General features: G+C 34.6%; 1 protein-coding gene across 2 annotated transcripts in view; it reads right to left on the minus strand.

Moving 5' to 3' along the window:
- Positions 1-19,344, minus strand: part of LRRC7 (leucine rich repeat containing 7) — a gene marked incomplete at its 3' end in the record, with an annotated part of 507,551 nt that overhangs the window by 294,522 nt on the left and 193,685 nt on the right. For both annotated transcript variants that reach the window (XM_081225604.1, XM_081225603.1), the window contains exon 4: positions 7,371-7,488. In XM_081225604.1, the coding sequence (XP_081081730.1) occupies positions 7,371-7,488 (118 nt within the window). The remainder of the gene's footprint in view (positions 1-7,370; positions 7,489-19,344) is intronic.

Genomic DNA, 19,344 nt, shown 5'->3' on the forward strand with positions numbered 1-19,344 from the left:
AAATAGAAGGAATACAATTTATAAAACTAGAAACTTAAACTACTCAGAGATAACTCTAATGAAATGTGTGCAGCTCTTTCTTGAAAGAAATCACAACTTTATTGAAAGACACAAAATAAGATCTAAATAAAGGTAAGTACCATGTTCATGGATTACAATACTTATGTCACAAAGATATCAATTCATCCCAAATGAATCTTTAAATTCAAGCCAATTAAAAATATTCTAATAGATTGTTTGTGAACTTCATCAAGTTAATCTAAAATTTATATAAAGAACTGAGTACCAAGAACAGGGAGACACATTTTAAAAAGAAAGAAGACCTGTAGTGTCAAATATTAAAACTTAATGTTAAGTTATAATGCTTAGAACAACGTGATATTGGTACAAGAATAGGCAAGTAAGCTGATGGAGCAAGACAAAGAGTTTGGAAAAATGTCTTTTATATGTAAAATAGGTATATTTATAAATTAGTGAGAAAACAAGAGACTAATAAATGTTGATGGAACAATTAATCATCTATTCAAATGGAAAAAATAAATTTTGATAATATACAGCACAAAAGATAAATTGCAAATGAATTAAAGGCCTAAATGTGAAAAGAAAACTAATGGTTTTGGAAGAAAATGTAGAAAAACAGCTTTATGATATTAGCATATAAAAGAATTTCTTAAATAAGCTGTAAAAATACAGCCTAAAAGAGAAGAGTGATAAATTTTAGTATATTAAAATTGGCAACTTCTCTACAACAAATGGCATCCAGAGCAAAGCAAAAAGACAAACCACAAACTGGGAGGTGATATTTGTAACCTATTTAACCAATAAGAGAATAGTGTTCACAGTATGTAAATCTTTCAAATCATCAAGAACCTAACAAACAATCCAAAATAAAAATGGATCAAAAAGTCAATTTGCAGAGAAAGATACTCTACACTTGTTAATAAAAAGAAATGAAAAAGCGCCAACTTCACTGGTGATTAATGAAATATAAATTAAAATATTGAGCTATCCTTATATATCCATCTGACTGGCCAACATTTAAAATATCGAATAACCCCAGGTATTAGCAAGGATATGGAGCAGTGGAAACTATGGTACTATGCTGGTGCAATTATATTCACATTGATCATTAAGGACAAATTTTAGAAACATAATGTAGAATGAAAACTTGCAGAATAACATACACAATGTGTTAGCACTTCATTGAAATTTTAAACACACTAACTCAGGAAGGAAAAAGGGATGGAGATGAGAATTTACAAGTTTCATTAAAAAAAAGCTACAGTGTTATATCTATAATAAATGCCATCAGTTTAATCTACATGGTGGGCACATTACTGTCTCATATAATTTTCTTCATGGTTAAAATGTTTACCATTAAAAAATTAAAGCTACATAATCTTTTTTTTTGCCTGTGTTGGGTCTTCGTTGTTGCGTGTTGGCTTTCTCTAATTGCAGCAAGTGGGGGCTACTCTTCCTTGCTGTCCGTGGGCTTCTCATTGCAGTGGCTTCTCTTGTGGAGCACGGGTCTAGGTGCGTGGGCTTCAGTAGTTGCAGCAGGGGGGCTCAGTAATTGTGGCTCATGGGCTCTAGAGCGCAGGCTTAGTAGTTGTGGCTCACGGACTTAGTTGCTCCGTGGCATGTGGGATCTTCCTGGACCAGGGATTGAACCCATGTCCCCTGCACTGGCAGGCGGATTCTTAACCACTGCACCACAAGGGAAGTCCCTATTTAAATATTTTAATATAACTAAGTGTCAAGTGTTTCCAATACTAAATTGAGTTTTGAATGATAAGTAAGTTTGAACCATGGGAAAAGAGGTGTGAAAGGTGATTTAGGCAGAGGAAATTATATAAATAGAGTCACAGAGTTATTGTAACAGCATTAAACATTTGAGGCAGCTCTTCAATATCTAGACCATAAAGTTAAAAAGTATAAATCATCTTTGTGAGATGAGCAGATGGAATGGAAGTGTAGGTGATCAATTGTGGGAACTTTTAATGCTTTGTTAGGGAGCCTATGCTCTATCCTAGATCAACTGAAGTATCTTAAGAAGGAGAGCCACCTAGTCATATTTACAATTTAGAAAGTGCTGAAGCTACTTTGTGGAGGATAGGTTTGGGAATCGTGGTGGCGATAATGAGAGGGGGAGACCAATTAGAAGGCTACGTTAACCAGTCTGGAAACAGACAAGACACTAAATTAACATGGTAACAATGGGAATGGTAAGAAAGAAACAGACTAGACATATATTTAGGAGGTAAAATTGGTAGAATTTGTTGACAGTGCATATGGGAGCCAGAAGAAAGAATGGATTTTTGCATTGAATATCTATGTGGATAATAGTAACATTAACAGAAAACTGGATATAATGGAGGAAAAGCAGATTAGGGTGGATGATGAGCTTCGTTTTAAATATGTTATGTTTGGAGGTGTTTATGGAACATATTATAGCTCTGTCCAGCCTGCAGTTGGCTATACCAGTCTAAAACTCAAGGGAAAGGTCGAAGCTTGATGTGAAGTAGTCATTCTCCCAAGAACAGAATATTAAATATATTTCTATATGGAAGGTTGGAGCTGATTTTAGTGGTTACTCATCACTTACTGCAGCATCATTTCTGTCTTTTCCAGCACTCAGTTACAACATTTAACATATCCCAGTATAAGAGGTGGGGACCCTATACTATGCAGGGTCCCTAATGTAATATAATATAAAAATATATTATATATTTTAAAAGAATGCTAAAGTATAATGTTTATTTACCTACCAGACATTTACTGAGCACCTGCCATGTATAGATATTGTGTTAGTAGCTCCAAATAGAGAAATGAATAAGATAGTCTCTGACTTCAAGGGTTTTACAATCTTGTCAAATACATAGGGATATATAGAAATTAAATTACAGTATACCTGAAACTAACACAACATTGTAAATCAACTATACTTCAGTAAAAAGTTTTTAAAAAATTAAGAATAGAATTGCGATATGATGCAGCTATTTCACTTCTGGGTAGTTTTCTAAAGAAAACAAAAACACTAATACAAATAGATATATGCACCCCAATGTTCATTGCAGCATTATTTACAATACCAAAGATATGGAAGCAACTGAAATGTCCATCCACAGATGATTGGATGAAGATATGTCATACATATACAATGGAGTATTACTCAGCCTTAAAAAACTCTGAAACTGCAACAAAATGAATAGATCTAGAGGGTAGTATGCTAAGTGAAATAGAGAAAGACAAACACTGCATGATCTCATGTTTAGAATCTAGAAAACAAAGCAAAATGAAAACAAACTCATAGATATAGAGAAAAAAATGGGTGATTGCCAGAGGGGAGGGAATGGGGACTGGGAGAAATAGGTGAAGGGGAATAAGAGGTAAAAACCTACAGTTATAAAATAAATGAGCCACGAGGTTGTAATATACAGCATAAGGAATATGATCAATAATTCTCTAATAACTTTGTATGGGGACAGATTGTTCTTAGACATCTTGGTGATCATTTCATGTATGCAAATGTCAAATCACTATGTAGTACACCTGAAACTAACATAATATTGTATCAATTATATTTCAATAATAAAAAATTGTGTCTTTTAAACAGCCAAAACATTTGAAAATATCAATAAAATAAAATTTACCTTTTGAAATATTAAAAAAATAAATTACAAAGTGAGACGGAAGTATAAAGATATACAGAGGAAGAAGCAATTAATTCTCTTTGTGTATAGGATGTCAGGAAAGTTTCCCAGAATACATAACATCAGAGATGTCTTTTTAAAGGTGAAGAGGACTCTGGTTGATGAGGGACAACAGTGGGAGGAAGAAATATTTTGGGCAGAGAAAATAGTATCATTTCTTGTGTCACAGTAACCAGCCTGATGCATTTGAGAATGATAATTTGGCATTACCTGGGGATGAAATGGAAGGGAGATCGGTTAGTTGGCAGTATGATTAGAGAGGTAGTGAAAGCTATTCACAAAAAATTTCTAGATGCCTTTCTGTCCACAATAGTTCACTTATCTAAAGGTTTTAATATAAAGTAGTATTTTTGAATTATGGAAGGAGAAATGGTGAATCAGGATAAGTGGAAGAATTAGACATGACAAGTAAAGATTGGAGGCACAGGCACAACCAAGATCAGATTTAACCTCAGCCTCCAATTGAATTAATTTCATAAAGGGTCACTTATCAAATTCCAACACAAGTCAGGCAAATGTTTACCTAGATTGACTAGCAATTGCATGAGTACTTGCCTCCAAATAAACATTCATTTGTTGTCCCTAAATCCCAATACTGATTATATTCTCTCATGTCTTGACTCTTTTCCACTGGGGCTATTCTAACCTTGTCAAACTGTGATGCTGACACTGCATTTACTTTCTGCTATCTGCTCTTTCTTCACTTGACAGATTCCCAAAGGATGTATTATGTTCCTTAAGTAACTGTCTAGGTCTCTGCCACAGAATTCAGTGACAGCTTTTTAGGTATGATTTTGTGAAAGGACTGATGAATTGAAATCTTTTACTGTTTGTGTCACTTCTAGCAATGGCTGATATGTCATCATGCTCATTAAACCTTTTTACTATACTAACCTTGCAGAATGATTTGTCATTCTTTGCTTTGTCTTTTTCCATAATGTAGCAATCATAAGCATAGCTAAAAGCCCCTAAATACTACTTACTAGGACTTCTAATGATGCTCACAGACTTACTTCTAAGTAGGAGTATAACCTGTAGTTTACATACTGACAACACAAATTTCCTAATGCAAGAGGACTGCTAGGAGATGATTATAATGCTCATAAAAATGTCATATTTCTTAGGAGTTTTGTGTTTATATTTGGTGATGAATTTTCTTCTGATGCTCTTTAACAACAAGATAGATTTTTGTTTTGTTTTGTTTTTGCAGTACGCGGGCCTCTCACTGTTGTGGCCTCACCCGTTGCGGAGCACAGGCTCTGGGGCCATGGCTCACAGGCCCAGCCACTCTGCGGCATGTGGGATCTTCCTGGACCAGGGCACAAACCCGTGTCCCCTGCATCATCAGGTGGACTCTCAAACACTGTGCCACCAGGGAAGCCCTAGATTTTTTATTTACATGAACTATCCAGCCAAACCTGCCTGAAGGCCAAGTGATGTGTTATATTTGACCATATAACATTTCTCAGAAATTGTAATTTGAAAATAGAATTTGATGTGTGATTGTATATAAATAGCATTATTTGTTATTAAAGTACAGAACTATCAATTCATAATAATATGTGACCTGTAAATCTATTTTTAAAACAATAAATGTAGGCCTTTATGTCATCTTTCAATGGGCCTAAATCTAGTTGCTGTTCTCTCTCTAAATCGGCAAATGGTCCTTTTAGGTTTGGCTTCATGAAAACCCACTAAGTGGTAAATCAAGTTGGTATAGAAAGACGTGTGTGTCCCCCATTTGAAAACTTTATTTATTTATTTATTTTTGGCCGCAACACACAGCATGAGGGATCTCAGTTTCCCTACCAGGGATCGAACCCGTGCCCCCTGCAGTGGAAGCGCAGAGTCTTAACAATTGGACTGTCAAGGAAGTCCCATGCAGTCTATCTGTTTCCTTCAAATGAAATGCTCTCCTTTATTCAGATGCTACTGTGCTTCATGGAGTTCCTCAAGCCATATGCCTTACTTGAACTCTGATATTCATTGATTATTTGTAGGTGTTAGTCTTCTTTCCCCAGTGATACTGTAAACTTTTCTATGACTCTCACATACTTGAATTGAAGAAATCACTAGCCATTTCAACAAATGTTCATTTGTTCAACAAATGTACATTTCAACAAATGTTCATTTGTTCAACAAATGTACATTTCAACAAATGTTCAATGTTCCAGAAGGACCATTCATTTGTGAATTCATTCAATAAATTTTATTGAACTCTTACAATATGCCACACACTGTTTTAGGCAACAGAGATGTATCAGTGACCAAGACAACAATAAAAAATTAGAACATCACTGAATTTTAGTTTTAGTTAGGGGAATCTAGACAATACATAAACAAGTTAAAAATATAGTATGTCAGTTTCTCATAAAGACTATTAAGAAAATAAAACAGGGAAGGGACATAGGGTATGCTTCTAGTGCATAATAAGAATAGTTGTTTTGAAGTGCATAATATTGTATTGTTAGCTATGGGCACTATGTTGGGTTGGATGGCAGATCTCTAGAATTTATTCATCCAGCACAAATGAAACTTTATACCCATTGAATAACAACTCTTATTTGTCCTGTCTGGGCTTGGTTATCATCTCTTAGGGTAACTTTACTTAACTACACTGACTGGATTATGTCCTACTAGTATGCATATCCTTCCCCTCACACTCAATTGTTTATTTAATCATCCATAATTATGTGTTTAATGTCTAACGCATGTACTAGAATGCAAGTTTCATGAGGGCAGGGATCTGTTTTGTTGATGCCTATTCCTTTCGCACCAAGCATATTGCCTGAAGTTACCAAAGCAATACATACATACACACACAAAGTTTAACTGACTAGCTTAATGATGAAGGGGTCATGTTTTATATCCTCATAGTGTCTAGACATAACTCTTTTTGACTGATCCTTGCTTTATTGTAATAAAACAGTTAGCCAAGTTTGCATGGAAGGAAATGAGGATTTAGTGAACGTATTAGGACACAGGAGACTTCCACAAACATTTAGAAGAAAAGATCATCAACATGAATATCAACAAAATCACCAGATATAACAAGTTTAGCCAAAAATATAACAAATACTACTGAGCACTTATTATTCACCAGGCATTGCTCTAAACGTTTGAGATACATCAGTGACTAAAACAGAGTAAAATCCCTCCTGCCACATAATGGAGTTTGCATTTTGGGGCAGGAGAAGATAGACAAGACCATAAAAAATCAGTAAATCATATATACTGAGAAGATGGTCAGTGTTATGTGAAAAAAATGGAGCAGAGTAAAGGAAACTGGGAATTCAATTCCAAGAAGGGTTAACGGGTAAGCCTCATTGAGCAGGTGATACTTGAGACATGTTGGAAAAAATTTTACCCTGAGAATGAGGAAAATAAGTGGTGCAAAGTCAGTAAAATAGTCTAGAAAAGATTAAATCACATATCTGAGTGCAGAGGGAAATAAGGCCTGAGTGGGTCAGGGACATTAGTAAGAGGGGAGAGAAGTTTTCTGTTCGATTTATAATTAGGATGTAGCTTTTCAACAAAAATTAAGCTAGAGTTGCAACAAAATCAAAGAAAAAGTGTATATCATTTGCTAAGAGAAAACATTAAAACATATTTTCAGTTAAAAGTTCAAGCTATTTAGAGATGAAATGAGAATCTTACCATTTTTACTGATGTCGAGTTCTTTAAGGTTAACTAAACTAGCAATAGTGGTTGGCAAATTTGAAAGGTCATTGTCAGGAATACTTAGTTTTCTTAGAGCTTGACAGTTGAACAATTGCTGTAAAAAGAAAATAATAATTCATTAGATCTCAATTTGGTTAAATCCATTCATATGCAAACTTAGTAACAAAATTCAATTCACCATCTTTACAAATGTGATAGTAAAAGGGCCCAACCCGAAAAGGCTCACCTTCTTCCACACTCATCTTATGGATTCTCTTCAGAGTTTTTTCACATTCCATTGCTATGTTAGTACCTCCCTACTCTCTGCTACCCACATTCACCACCCAAGGTATTCTACTTTTCCCCTTCTGTTTAACATTAGTGTTCAATTTGCCACTGAACCAATTGATTTATTTTTTTCTTTGAAATAACTTCTGGAGTAGCCCCTTCCTTTTTATTCTCACAGCTACCAGGATTACCTCAATTCTCTTTCTCCACAACCACAAATTTCTTCCATTTAATCATGTTGAACAGTTGTTTACCTGACATGCAAGAACTGCAATACAGTTGAATACATGAGCTCACATTTCTTTTGTGTGTCTCCACACTGTTTCATAAATATCTACCAAATGAAACATTTAATCTCTGATACTTGGTGAAAAATAACCACTAGTGATTGGTTCACTTCTGCAACCAATCCAAAAGTACTAGATGGGGAAGAGTCAAGTGTTAATGTAATGGTTCTTAAATCCAGCATGGTTTTAATCACTGGTGGGTGGAGGTGCTTGGTTAAAATGTGGGTCCTTGGGCTTTACCCAAAGAAGTACTGGTATGGTGGGTCTGGGATGAAGATCAAAATCTTCATTTTTAACAAACACTCTAGTTATCTGGTTATTTTTATGTAGGTGTTTCTGGAAACAATATGGTTAGATTTTTTAGCTATGTCCATCTCATCTTCACTAATCAAGATTTGAACAGCTGGATCAGAATTTTTGATTCATTTCTGGAAAAATTATCTTAATGAGATCTTTTCTGTTGGACATTTCTAATTCTGTTTTGCTGAATTTCCACAGATGAAGTCTACTCTGGTATCCATGACTATGCAATTGGCCCACAGTACATTTAACTGCTGCTTGTTCTTAAATGTAATTCATAATTTATAGGCAAAACAATGTAGTATGTGGTTGTTATTTCTTAACTCATTAGCTTTTAAAAAAATAGATTGTGCTGGTTATTACTTAAGATAGAATATGTAGTTTCTTGCTTTTGGCTCCTTACAAAGATCATTTGCAATACTTCATGTAGTACTAGGATTTCAATATTCTCCATAGAAATGTTGCTACTTCTTTTTATAAAGTCTAAAAATGAGAACTTTGATAGATAGTTTCTGCTAACTACTAATTTTCCCTTTAAAAATAGAAAAAAAAATGTCTACACTCATGGCCAAAGTTAATTTAAGTTTTTGTCCAGTCTCTATCATTCTGTTAGGACCATTGCACTACATGCAATGTGGTTAGTTATAGATGCATAGATTTAAAAATATCAGTTGCCTCTTGGCTGATACTGGTAAGATGTATTAACTAATTTTTAGTCTGATTGTTATAACCATTTTATGTAAAATTCAGACAAATTATTTTCAAAACTGTTTTTTGCTTTGTAAATTCAAGCCTCATCTCAACTAAATACTCAGTTTATCTCAAGAATTAATAGAGGTCCCTATATTCTTCTTCAATTTTAAATGAAGCCACATCAGGAACAAAAGATTTGGGCACTCCTGAACACCTTATTACATAAGAGCATCCAAGATCCTAAGATCTTGAGAGAGGCTAAGAGCATGGCATTTGGAATCAGATTCATGTAGATTTAATCCCCACTTACCTACTCACTTGCTGTGTGATCTTGGGAAAGTTACCTAATATCTCTGAATTCTATCAATTTCCTCATCTGTAAAGTGGGGACAATAACATTGCCTAACTTGAAGGATTGTTGAGAGGATTAAATGAGTTACTATATGTCATCAGTTCTAAGTCTTGCACTTTTTCATGTATTAACATCTTTGCTGTCTGGGATTCATCTTCCAATCAACATTGTTATATCTGTAAGCAGTGTTTTTTTTTTCTTAGTGGTACTACAATAATGGTAATGGTGTTTCTTATAATCAATGGCCTTGGGTTTGATGAAATGAATTACTTGTAAAAGTGTAAAACTGTGTTTGGCACATAGTAAGAGTTTGACAACTGTTAGCAATTACTAATATTTAAATGTTAATACAGAAAGAGAAATATACCTATATAATAACCTATTTCTTACTTTTCTAGATGATGAAGTCTCTGAAGGCAGGAGTCATGTCTGATTCATCTTGGTGTCAACCTGTTTCACCTTTGTATATATCAAAGTGACTAGCACAGTGTCTTTTACATAGTGTATGTTGCATAAATATCTTTGAAAATATACTTAGATAAGTAAAGAGAAAATGAAGAGAATGTTAAGCTCCAGCTGGGTGGTACTTCACTGGTTTGGAAGTTTCAGATAGATAAACAATCTCAATGGAATCTAAATTTAATAAACAAACAGTGAACTCTTGAATATGAGTCATGATGTCTATAAAGTGGCAAAGAAATTAAGAAGGCATTTTAGTGATTCTTTCAATATTCATATTTTGAATGAAAATGATGTAAAGAATGATCATGAAATAGCTGTAATTCTTCAATATAGTATAAAACAACAACTCTAATAGCTAATTAAAGGAAGACTTAATGACTATGCCAAGGTAAATATCAGATATAATGAAAACACACTGGTAGAATATCTGCCCTAAATTATGTTGATGATGGTGACAAGGTTGACTTATGAAAGTATTTCTGGAAGAGGTAATAAAAAATGGATCACCTAAGAGCCAGCACAAATTAGCCAGATGAAGGCTAAAGAGGGATAATGTTGTATTTGTAGAAACTAAAGATACTCCAAATTCAAAGACTGTGTAACTCAAACTAGTTTCAAATATTTGCCTGACAGCATGAGGATATTTGGATCATGGAGTGAAATCTCTTCATCCACAACATCTACATGTATTTAAAATATATTTATTGAACACCTATTATATAGTATGGTCTATGTTCAGCACTGAGGGTAAGGATGTGAAAAGATACCCATCAATTTCTATTTTCAGCAGTATGATGGACTAAATATTCAAAGAAAAACTTTTTAGTACAGCAAAATCATACACACACACACACACACACACACATTCCTTTAATGCATAGGTGAGCTATGGCTGCAAAATACTGGAATTTCTCAAATTCTAGAATAACAAGAAAATGCTAATACACCGAGTTAAGTGGATCTGTATTTAGCTTTTGCTCTGGTGGTATCTGTTGGTTTCTGGTGGCTGAAGACTGAGGGTTTTTTTGTTTTTTTGTTTGTTTGTTTGTTTTGCAACTGGAAGCATAGAAGACTGCTTGGGATTTGAACAGAGGTTGGAGATTGGCTTAGAGACCACTCCATACCTAGTTGGGTTCTCCTGAGAGTGATGCCATCAGTGAGTGAAGTTAAAAAAACAAACTGGGTCCTGCAAAAGGAGTCAGTGGTGAATGCATGATTTTCTCAGTTTTGTCTCTGAGTAAAGCGAGAAGAAAGAAAGGAAGGAAGGAAGGAAGAAAGAAAGAAAGAAAGGAAGGAAGGAAGGAAAGAAGGAAGGAAGAATGAAAGAATAGAAAGAAAGAAAGAAAGAAAGAGAAAGAAAGAAAAAAGAAAGAGGGAGGAAAAGAGGGAGGAGGAAGAAAAGGAGGGAGAAAGGAAGGAGGGAGGGAAGGAAAGTAGGAAGGAAGGGAAAAAGAGAGAGGGAGGGAGGGAGGGAGAAAAAAGAAGATAGGGAGAAAGAGAGAGAACAAATAAAACAAAAACAAAATGTCTAATTGTGGGATTAAAAAGTCAGTGTAGGTCAAAACAGAAAGCGGTATGGTAGTGGCATAAAAACAGATATACAGATCAATGGAGCAGAATTGAGAGCCCAGAAATAAACCCACTCACGTATGGTCAACAAATGTTTGACAAGAGAGCCAAAAGGATGCAATGGGAAAAGGATAGTCTCTTCAATAAATGGTGTTGGGAAAACTGGATAACCACAAGCAGAAAATGAAATTGGACACATATCTTATACCACTCACAAAAAAAAAACTCAAAATAAATTAAAAACTTAAATGTGAGACCTGAAACTGTAGAATTCCTAGAAGAAAACATAGGAAAAAATCTCCTTGACATTGGTTTTGGCAAAGATTTTTTGTGTATGATACCAAAAGCAAAGTCAACAAAAACAAAAATAAACAAGTAGGACTACATCAAACTAAAAAGTTTGTGCAGAGCAAAAGAAGCAATCAGCAAAAATAAAAAGGTAACCTCTGGAATGGGAAAAAATACCTGCAAACCATTTATCTGAAAAGGGGTTAATATCCAAAATACACATGAAACTCATACAACTCAATAGTAAAAAAAAAAAAAATCTAATTAAAAAATGGGCAAAATATTTGAATAGACACTTTTCCAAAGAAGACATACAGATGGTCAATAGGTATATGAAAAGATGCTTGTCATCACCAGTCATCAGGGAAATGCAAATCAAAATCACAATGAGATAAGAACTCACACCTGCTGTCATCAAAAAGACCAGAAACAACAAGTGTTGGCAAGGGTGTGGAGGAAAGGGAACCTGTGTACATTACTGGTGGGAATGTAATTGGCACAGCCATCATGAAAAACAACATGGAGGTTCCTCAAAATATTAAAAATAGAACCACCATATGATACAGTAATCCCTGTAACTTCTGCATGTATATCCAAAAGAAATAAAAACACTATCTCAAAGATGTATCTGCACCCCAATTTCACTGCAGACAAGACATGGAAACAACCTAAGGGTCCATCAATAGATGAATGGATAAAGATGTGAGATCTATACATATGTATATATATGCACTATACTATCCATGAACGGTTGAATTCTCAGATGTGGAACCATGGATCTGGAGAGCCAACTATGGGACTTGAGCATCCACAGATTTTGGTATCCGTGGCAGGTCCTGAAACAAATCCCTCACAGAAGCTGAGGGAAGACTATATACAGATTTACAGCTGTCTGGGGGTTTACGCCCCTAACTCCCATGTTGTTCAAGAGTCAACTGTATATACAATGAAATATTATTCATCCATAAAAAACATAAAAATTCTGTCTTTTGTCACAAAATGGATGGACCTTGAAGGCATTATGCTAAATGAAATAAATCAGATAAAGACAAATATTTACTGTATGATCTCACGTATATGTGGAATCTAAAAAAGCTGAACTCATAGAAATAGAGAGTAGGATGGTGATTGTCAGAAGCTGGGGGGTGGGAGAAATGGGAAGATGTTGGTTAAAGGGCACAAATTCCCAGCTGTAAGATAAATAAGATCTTGAGAGGTAATGCACAGCATAGTGACTATAATTATCAACACTGTATTATATACTTGAAAGTTTTTAAGAAAGTAGATCTTAACTGTTATCAGCACACACACACAAACTGTAATTATGTGAAGGGATTGAGATGTGGTACGCTATTGGTAAATTACTACATTATTGTGGTACTCATTTTGCAATATATACATGTATCTAATCATCACATTGTACACTTTAAACTTACATATGTTACATGTCAATAATATCTCAGTAAAGCTGGGGAAAATCAATGTAGAACTAAAATTCTGAACAACAGAGGCCTGTGTGTCAGAAAAAAGGGAAACAAAAACATTCTTAGATTTTTGCATTGTTTGGGAGGAGGGTAAAGACACTAATTAACTTTTGATTAAAGAAGTATGAATGTTAAAATTTCTAGGGTAACAATTAAAGAAATATAAATAAGATGTATGATTTCATAGTGGGTAGAAACAAAATAAATGGAATGAGATAGAGAAAATAAAGATCTTTAATACACATAAGTAAATATTTACATATAATATAATCTTTAATACATATAAGTAAATACTTTGAAGAAATAAGACAGATAGAAATGAAGAGTAGAATGGGATAAATTAATACAAATATACCAATAGCTGCCATTAATAAATATGGATTAATCTCTCCAATTAAAAAAAAGACTATCAGAGTGGACTAAAATTAAACATAATCAAGTTATATCCTATTACCAGTGATACACCCAAAACTTGATGGAAGAAAGATAAAACTGGCAAAATTAACCAAAAGAAAGCTAATGCAGCAATACTGATTTAAAGCAAAATGCATTACTAGAGAGATAGTGACTTTATGTTAGTAAACACTTCATCTCACCAGGAATATATAATTCTAAACTTGTATGCACCTAGTATCATAGCTTTAAAATAGTTAAAGAAAAAGTTGACATATCTACAAGGAGATATTGCAAATCTACTATCATAATAGGGTATTTTAACATGTATCTCTCAATAATTAATTTAAAACAGATAAAAATAAAAGAAAAGGTACAGAAGAATTGATGGCCACTAGCTTGTCCTAGTGGACACATATAGAACATTAAACTCAACTACTATAGAGTACTTTTTTAAAAAGTGCATATGAAAACCTTGTGATTAGCCATGTACTAGAAAGACATAAAGGAAGGCTCAACAGACTTCAAAGAATTAGTAATAAAAAGACCAAAATCTTGGACCATAATGCAATTGTTATAAATTATTAACCAAAAGATAGCTTTAAAAGCTTCTATATTTGGATATATATAAAGTTAAATTTAATAATCCTGGGTCAGAGAAGAAATCACACTGGAAATTACAAAATATAAGCAAATAATAGCAAAATATTAGCAAATAATAACAAAATATTACCTGTCTAAAATGGCAGAATACAGCTAGAGTAATTGGCAGTAAATTGTAGCCTGAAATGCTTACATTAGGAAGGATAATCAGGTGAAAATGAATGAGTTAAGCATGCAGCTTAAGAAGACAAAAAAAGTGTTAACAGAATGTAGAAGGGAAACAACAATAAAGAAGAGTCCTTTGCAACTCACAGTGGTCTATGAAGTAGGAAAGCTAGAGATTCTGAAACAAGCCCCAGAGTAGGAGCTCCTCAAACAGAGGGACCACGTCTCTTCCAGGTCACTGTATGTACCTTATGATAGTTTTTGTCTTTTTAACATTTTTTACTGTGAAATCTAAATACACAAGAGTGTATATAATATGTATTTTTTAAAATTATGATATTATAAAATAAAGAGCCATACTCCTCAATCCAGCTTAAGAAAGCTACTTTATTCTCCTCCCAATCATGTCCCTTTGTCACCTACCTGATCCACCAAAAAACAACCAATTTCTCATTCTCTTGCTTTTTACCACAGTTCTAGTAATCCTAAATATAGATATTGTTTAGATTTGTCTGTTAATTTTTATATAATTGGAATAATAGGGTATACTTTCTTCTGTAACTTGACTTTTTCATTCAATGCTGTGTTTTAACATTATTCCATGTTTATGCATATAATCGATTAATTCACCTTTACTACTTTATGCTTCATATAACACAATTTTCTCATGTAGTCTACTGTTCACAGACTTTTGGGTTATTTCATTTTTTTGAACAACGTTGCTGAGAATATTCTTATATACATCTGCTAGTGCACATATACAAATGTTTCTCTGAGGAGGTAGGAAAATTTACTAAGTAATAGAATTTGTATTTTTCCCAATGTGACTGTAACAATTTAAAGTCCCACCAATGGGGATAAGAATTATTTCTTCATATTATTTCCAAAATTTGATATTTTCAGTCTATTTTTCCAATCTGTGGTATGTAAAATAGTAACAATTTATTACTAAAAAAGTTGAACACCTTTTCGTGTTTTATCCATTTGAAAGAGTTCATCACATATTCTGAATACGAATTTTTGGACAGTTCTCTCAATATATGGCTCATCATTCCATTCTTTTTATGGTAGTTCTGATAAAAAGACATTTACAATAGTCAAATTTATCTCTCAGTTTGAATGTGTGCAGATGGTCTCCTATTTTTTCCCTACCTAAAAGTTTTAATGCTTTGATTTGACTCATTTGGAATTTATTTTTGAGAATGATGTGAAGCAAGGATCCATTCTTTTCTCTTTACAGATGACCAGTTGTTCCATTTAAAAATAGGTCATTAATTTGTCCACTGATTTGCAAGACAAGTTCTGTTGGATTTCCACATAAGTACGGGTCAGTCTTTGGACTTTCTATTTCTAGTCCACTGGTCTATTTGTCTATCTCTCATTCCAGCTGGGTCGCCAGAAATCTAAGACTCTGATTTGTGTTTGTGCCAGAAAAGAATGGGGAAGGAATATAGAGAATTCCTGGAGAAGGAAGAAAGAGTCCATCTAGGTTTTGAGAGAGAAGTTCTGTGAGCAGAAGGTAGGGTGGGGAAGTAAGGGTAGATTGGGAAGCACAGAGCAGTTCAGGAAGCTGTAAGAGGAGGAAAGGACCAGAGGTATGTTAGGAATGGCAAAAAATTAAAAGTGACTCTAAGTTTTGTGGAGGGGGATAAAAAATGTAGATTTCAGCCAGAAAGTGAAAGGGTTTAACAGTCAGGGCTTTATCCCACAGGAGGTGTTCAGATGATGATTTTTAATCATTTTTGAGTCAACCTTACTGAGTCTCTCTTCAGAAACACACACACACACACACACACACACACACATACACATTTGCCGCCAATTTCAAGGAGCTTGCAAATCACTGGAAGCCCATGCATGGTTCTGTGGACCACATTAAGGACCTCCATGTGACTTCTAAAAAGGCAAATGTGATCAGGTCCATCTCCTCCTTATACTTTTTCAGTGGCTCTCTTCTCTCTTCAGGACAAAGTCCAAGTTTCTTAATATGGCTTTCAATGCCCTTTACCTCTATAGAGTCTTATCTTGTCATTCCCGTCTCTTGTCTTTTTCTCATACCTTCCCTCCTACCATCCTGCATGACCACATCTCCAGACACACTGATCAGCTGCCAGTTTCTGTATCCACCATGCTCTGCCTTTGTAAATGCCAGGTCTCCAGCTGAAGCTTTTTTCCACCTCGCCCTATCTCACCTCCCTTCTACCGTCTTTTCCAAGCTCAGGCCCTCTAACCATTCTGGTCACAGCTTAAGACTGGTTCACATGCTCCATTTGTGTACTTTCATAACATTCTGTATTTATCTCTATTGAAGCCTGGATGCCCCTGTTTTGAGATTACTAGACCGTAAGCTTCTTTAGTTTCTGCAGCATCTTCAGTGTATAATGTAACGCCCGACACGTTGTACTTTCTCAGTAAATAGTTGTCCTTTCATGAAAATTCTTAGGCAGGGGAGTGGCAAATAATAAGATAGTGCCATTTCTTAAGTGCCTATTATATAGGTGCAAGGCACTAACCTAGATTTTATAGTATATGATCTACTTCTTGCAACAATGTTGTAAGGAAGGTATTATTATTTCTACTTTGCAGATGAGAAAACTCAGGAGGTTACCTTTTACAAGGTCATATATGTAGGAAGTGCCAGAACAAGCATTCAAATTCAGTTTTGTCTGGTACAAGGCCATTTCTACTTCAGTGCATTGTTTCCTCTGTACCATCAGATCTGTGCTTGGGAGAGACAATAGTGATGACTGACAACAGCTGGTGGCTGTCTGGTAGGGGAAAGTGAATGAGATAGGGGGAGTCTTCCACCCATAATAATGGTCCTACGGGGGTTAGAGGAGAAGACTCGGATTCAGTGGTTATCTTTTGACAGCAAAAATCTAAATTAGAGTAAATCTGTGTATATGTTATAGCACTTTGTTAACCCTGAAGTGCTACATAAATGCAAAGTATTATAATTTGGATTAGCATTTTATTATCACCTTTACACTCAAGCTTGGAAAATTAAGGACACAATGACGACATCATGAATGTGAATGACCAGATCTCAAAACATAGTTCCTTAGAAAAAATAAGATAGGGTGTTTATTTTTTCCACTACAAATTTAAAAAGCATTAGTTGCTTGTGAATTGTAGAGACAAACCCTTTTCCTGAGAAGTTTCATGTAAGATTATAAATATTCAATGAGACTGTTATTGATGCCCTATGTTGGCACAAGTGGATTCCACCAGGGAAAAGAACTAATTGTCTACTGAGTTGGCATTACTGAATGGCTGGTTTCGTAGAAGTTCTTCCTTTGAATTCCTTTACAATTATTCAGGCTACAGTGTTTCCAAATTCATTTGAAAGCTGTTTCAAAGAAATAATTATTTTGTACACATTACAATAAAATGTTTTAAACTTCTTTAGTTTAATACAAGTGTTAATAATTATCTTTAGTTAGAAAAGGGCCAACTCAAAAATAATAGAATAAAAATAGTTTTAATGTATGCACTTGGTGAAATTGTAGGCTTCTAAATATGACATTCATTCACTTCTTTCTTTCTTTACTTCCTCCCTCTTTCCTTCCTTCCTCCCTTCCCTCTCTCCTTCTTTTTCTTCCTATCTTCTTCTTTTCTTTCCTGCCTATTTCCCTTCCTTCCTGACTGCTTATATTCAGTGAGCACTTCTTGAACATCTACTTACTGACAGACACAGCACCAGGAACCAAAGAAGAATAACAAAGTATCCCCTTCCTCAAGAATACAGTCACCTAGCGGTTATAAATACACACAAAAAATAAGATGCAATGTAGTAAATACTAGATAAATACTACAACAGAGAGAGGGCTTTGCAAAGTGCATATTATTCCAAAAGAAACATTGCTAGACTTTGCCTTTAACCTAGAGAATTTGGATGCTTGGATTTGTGTGCCTTTTCAATGATTCTACACTGCTCTCTCACATTATCATCCACCTTGTAGAGGTTCATAAGCAGGAAAGGGGCTGACTCAGATTTTTGTTTTTGAGAAACTGACACCTGTGACCAGAAGGAGGCAGAAGGAAAATAAGAAAACATCTAGGTGAAAAATAACGAGAGTATTAGTTAAGGCACTGTCAGGAAGAGTGAGGCACTCTGGGAGGAGAAATCATTAAGACTTGGTGCCAGTAATACATAGGCAGTCAAAGGAGGGAGGATTTTGTGGTCCAACAACACTTTAAGGTCTCTAGTAGTAGTGGAGTTGTGGGCTGGTGTGGGAGGTATGGAGGTGGACAAATGCTGGTAGCATCAAGTAAGATTGAGGCTGTAGGGGAAGGGAACACTTATAATCCCTTCTAGTGCATTTTAGCAATATTGGATGTGTTGCAGAGACAGATCTTTTCTTCCCTGGAGAAAGATGGCAACTACAATAAATACTCAGGCATTTTATCCTAGAAAACAATAAATATTATTGCTGCTGTTTTAAAAATACACACCTTTTCAGCAACAATTTGCCCATTGGTGGTGTTGAATCATTTCTCCCTTTGGAACAGCAAGTTTATTTTACCATTTGTCAGTGTCTTAGAAGGAAGGAACTATATCTGTTTTATTGGAATAAGAGCTGTCTGTTTGAATATATAAGACATAGCACCTTGCCTTACCCATTCTGCTTGATAACAATTTTCATTTAAAATTTTTAAATGAACATATTCTTTAATTTACATACTCATGATTACTTCACTTGATGGTACAAGCTTATAACACCAGGAAAGAAATAGGAAGAGTGGAAAGCTGGATATAAAAGTTCTATAAATGTTCTTAATTTTGATGTAGCTTAATGGCTGCTAAGAGTTTGGGGTAAAATCTTGCTATCTCTTTAGTACTTAAGACAAGTGATGTGTGTCCTTTGGGATTTTCTTTTGTTGCTTTTTTAATAACTACTAGTTGGTAAAAAAATTTTGGTTAATCAACATTTATAAAAGTATTGGCTTTGTCTTTAGAGAGTAATCAATATGGTGTGTGAACAACTGGGTTGAATGGCATTAATTTAGACCTTCATATTAGTATAAGTTGATATATATGTATATATACATATATAGATATTAGTGTAAGCTGGTATATATATATA

This window comes from Mesoplodon bidens (genome assembly GCF_964165515.1).
Source record: "Mesoplodon bidens genome assembly, chromosome: 2".
NCBI lineage: Eukaryota > Metazoa > Chordata > Mammalia > Artiodactyla > Ziphiidae > Mesoplodon > Mesoplodon bidens.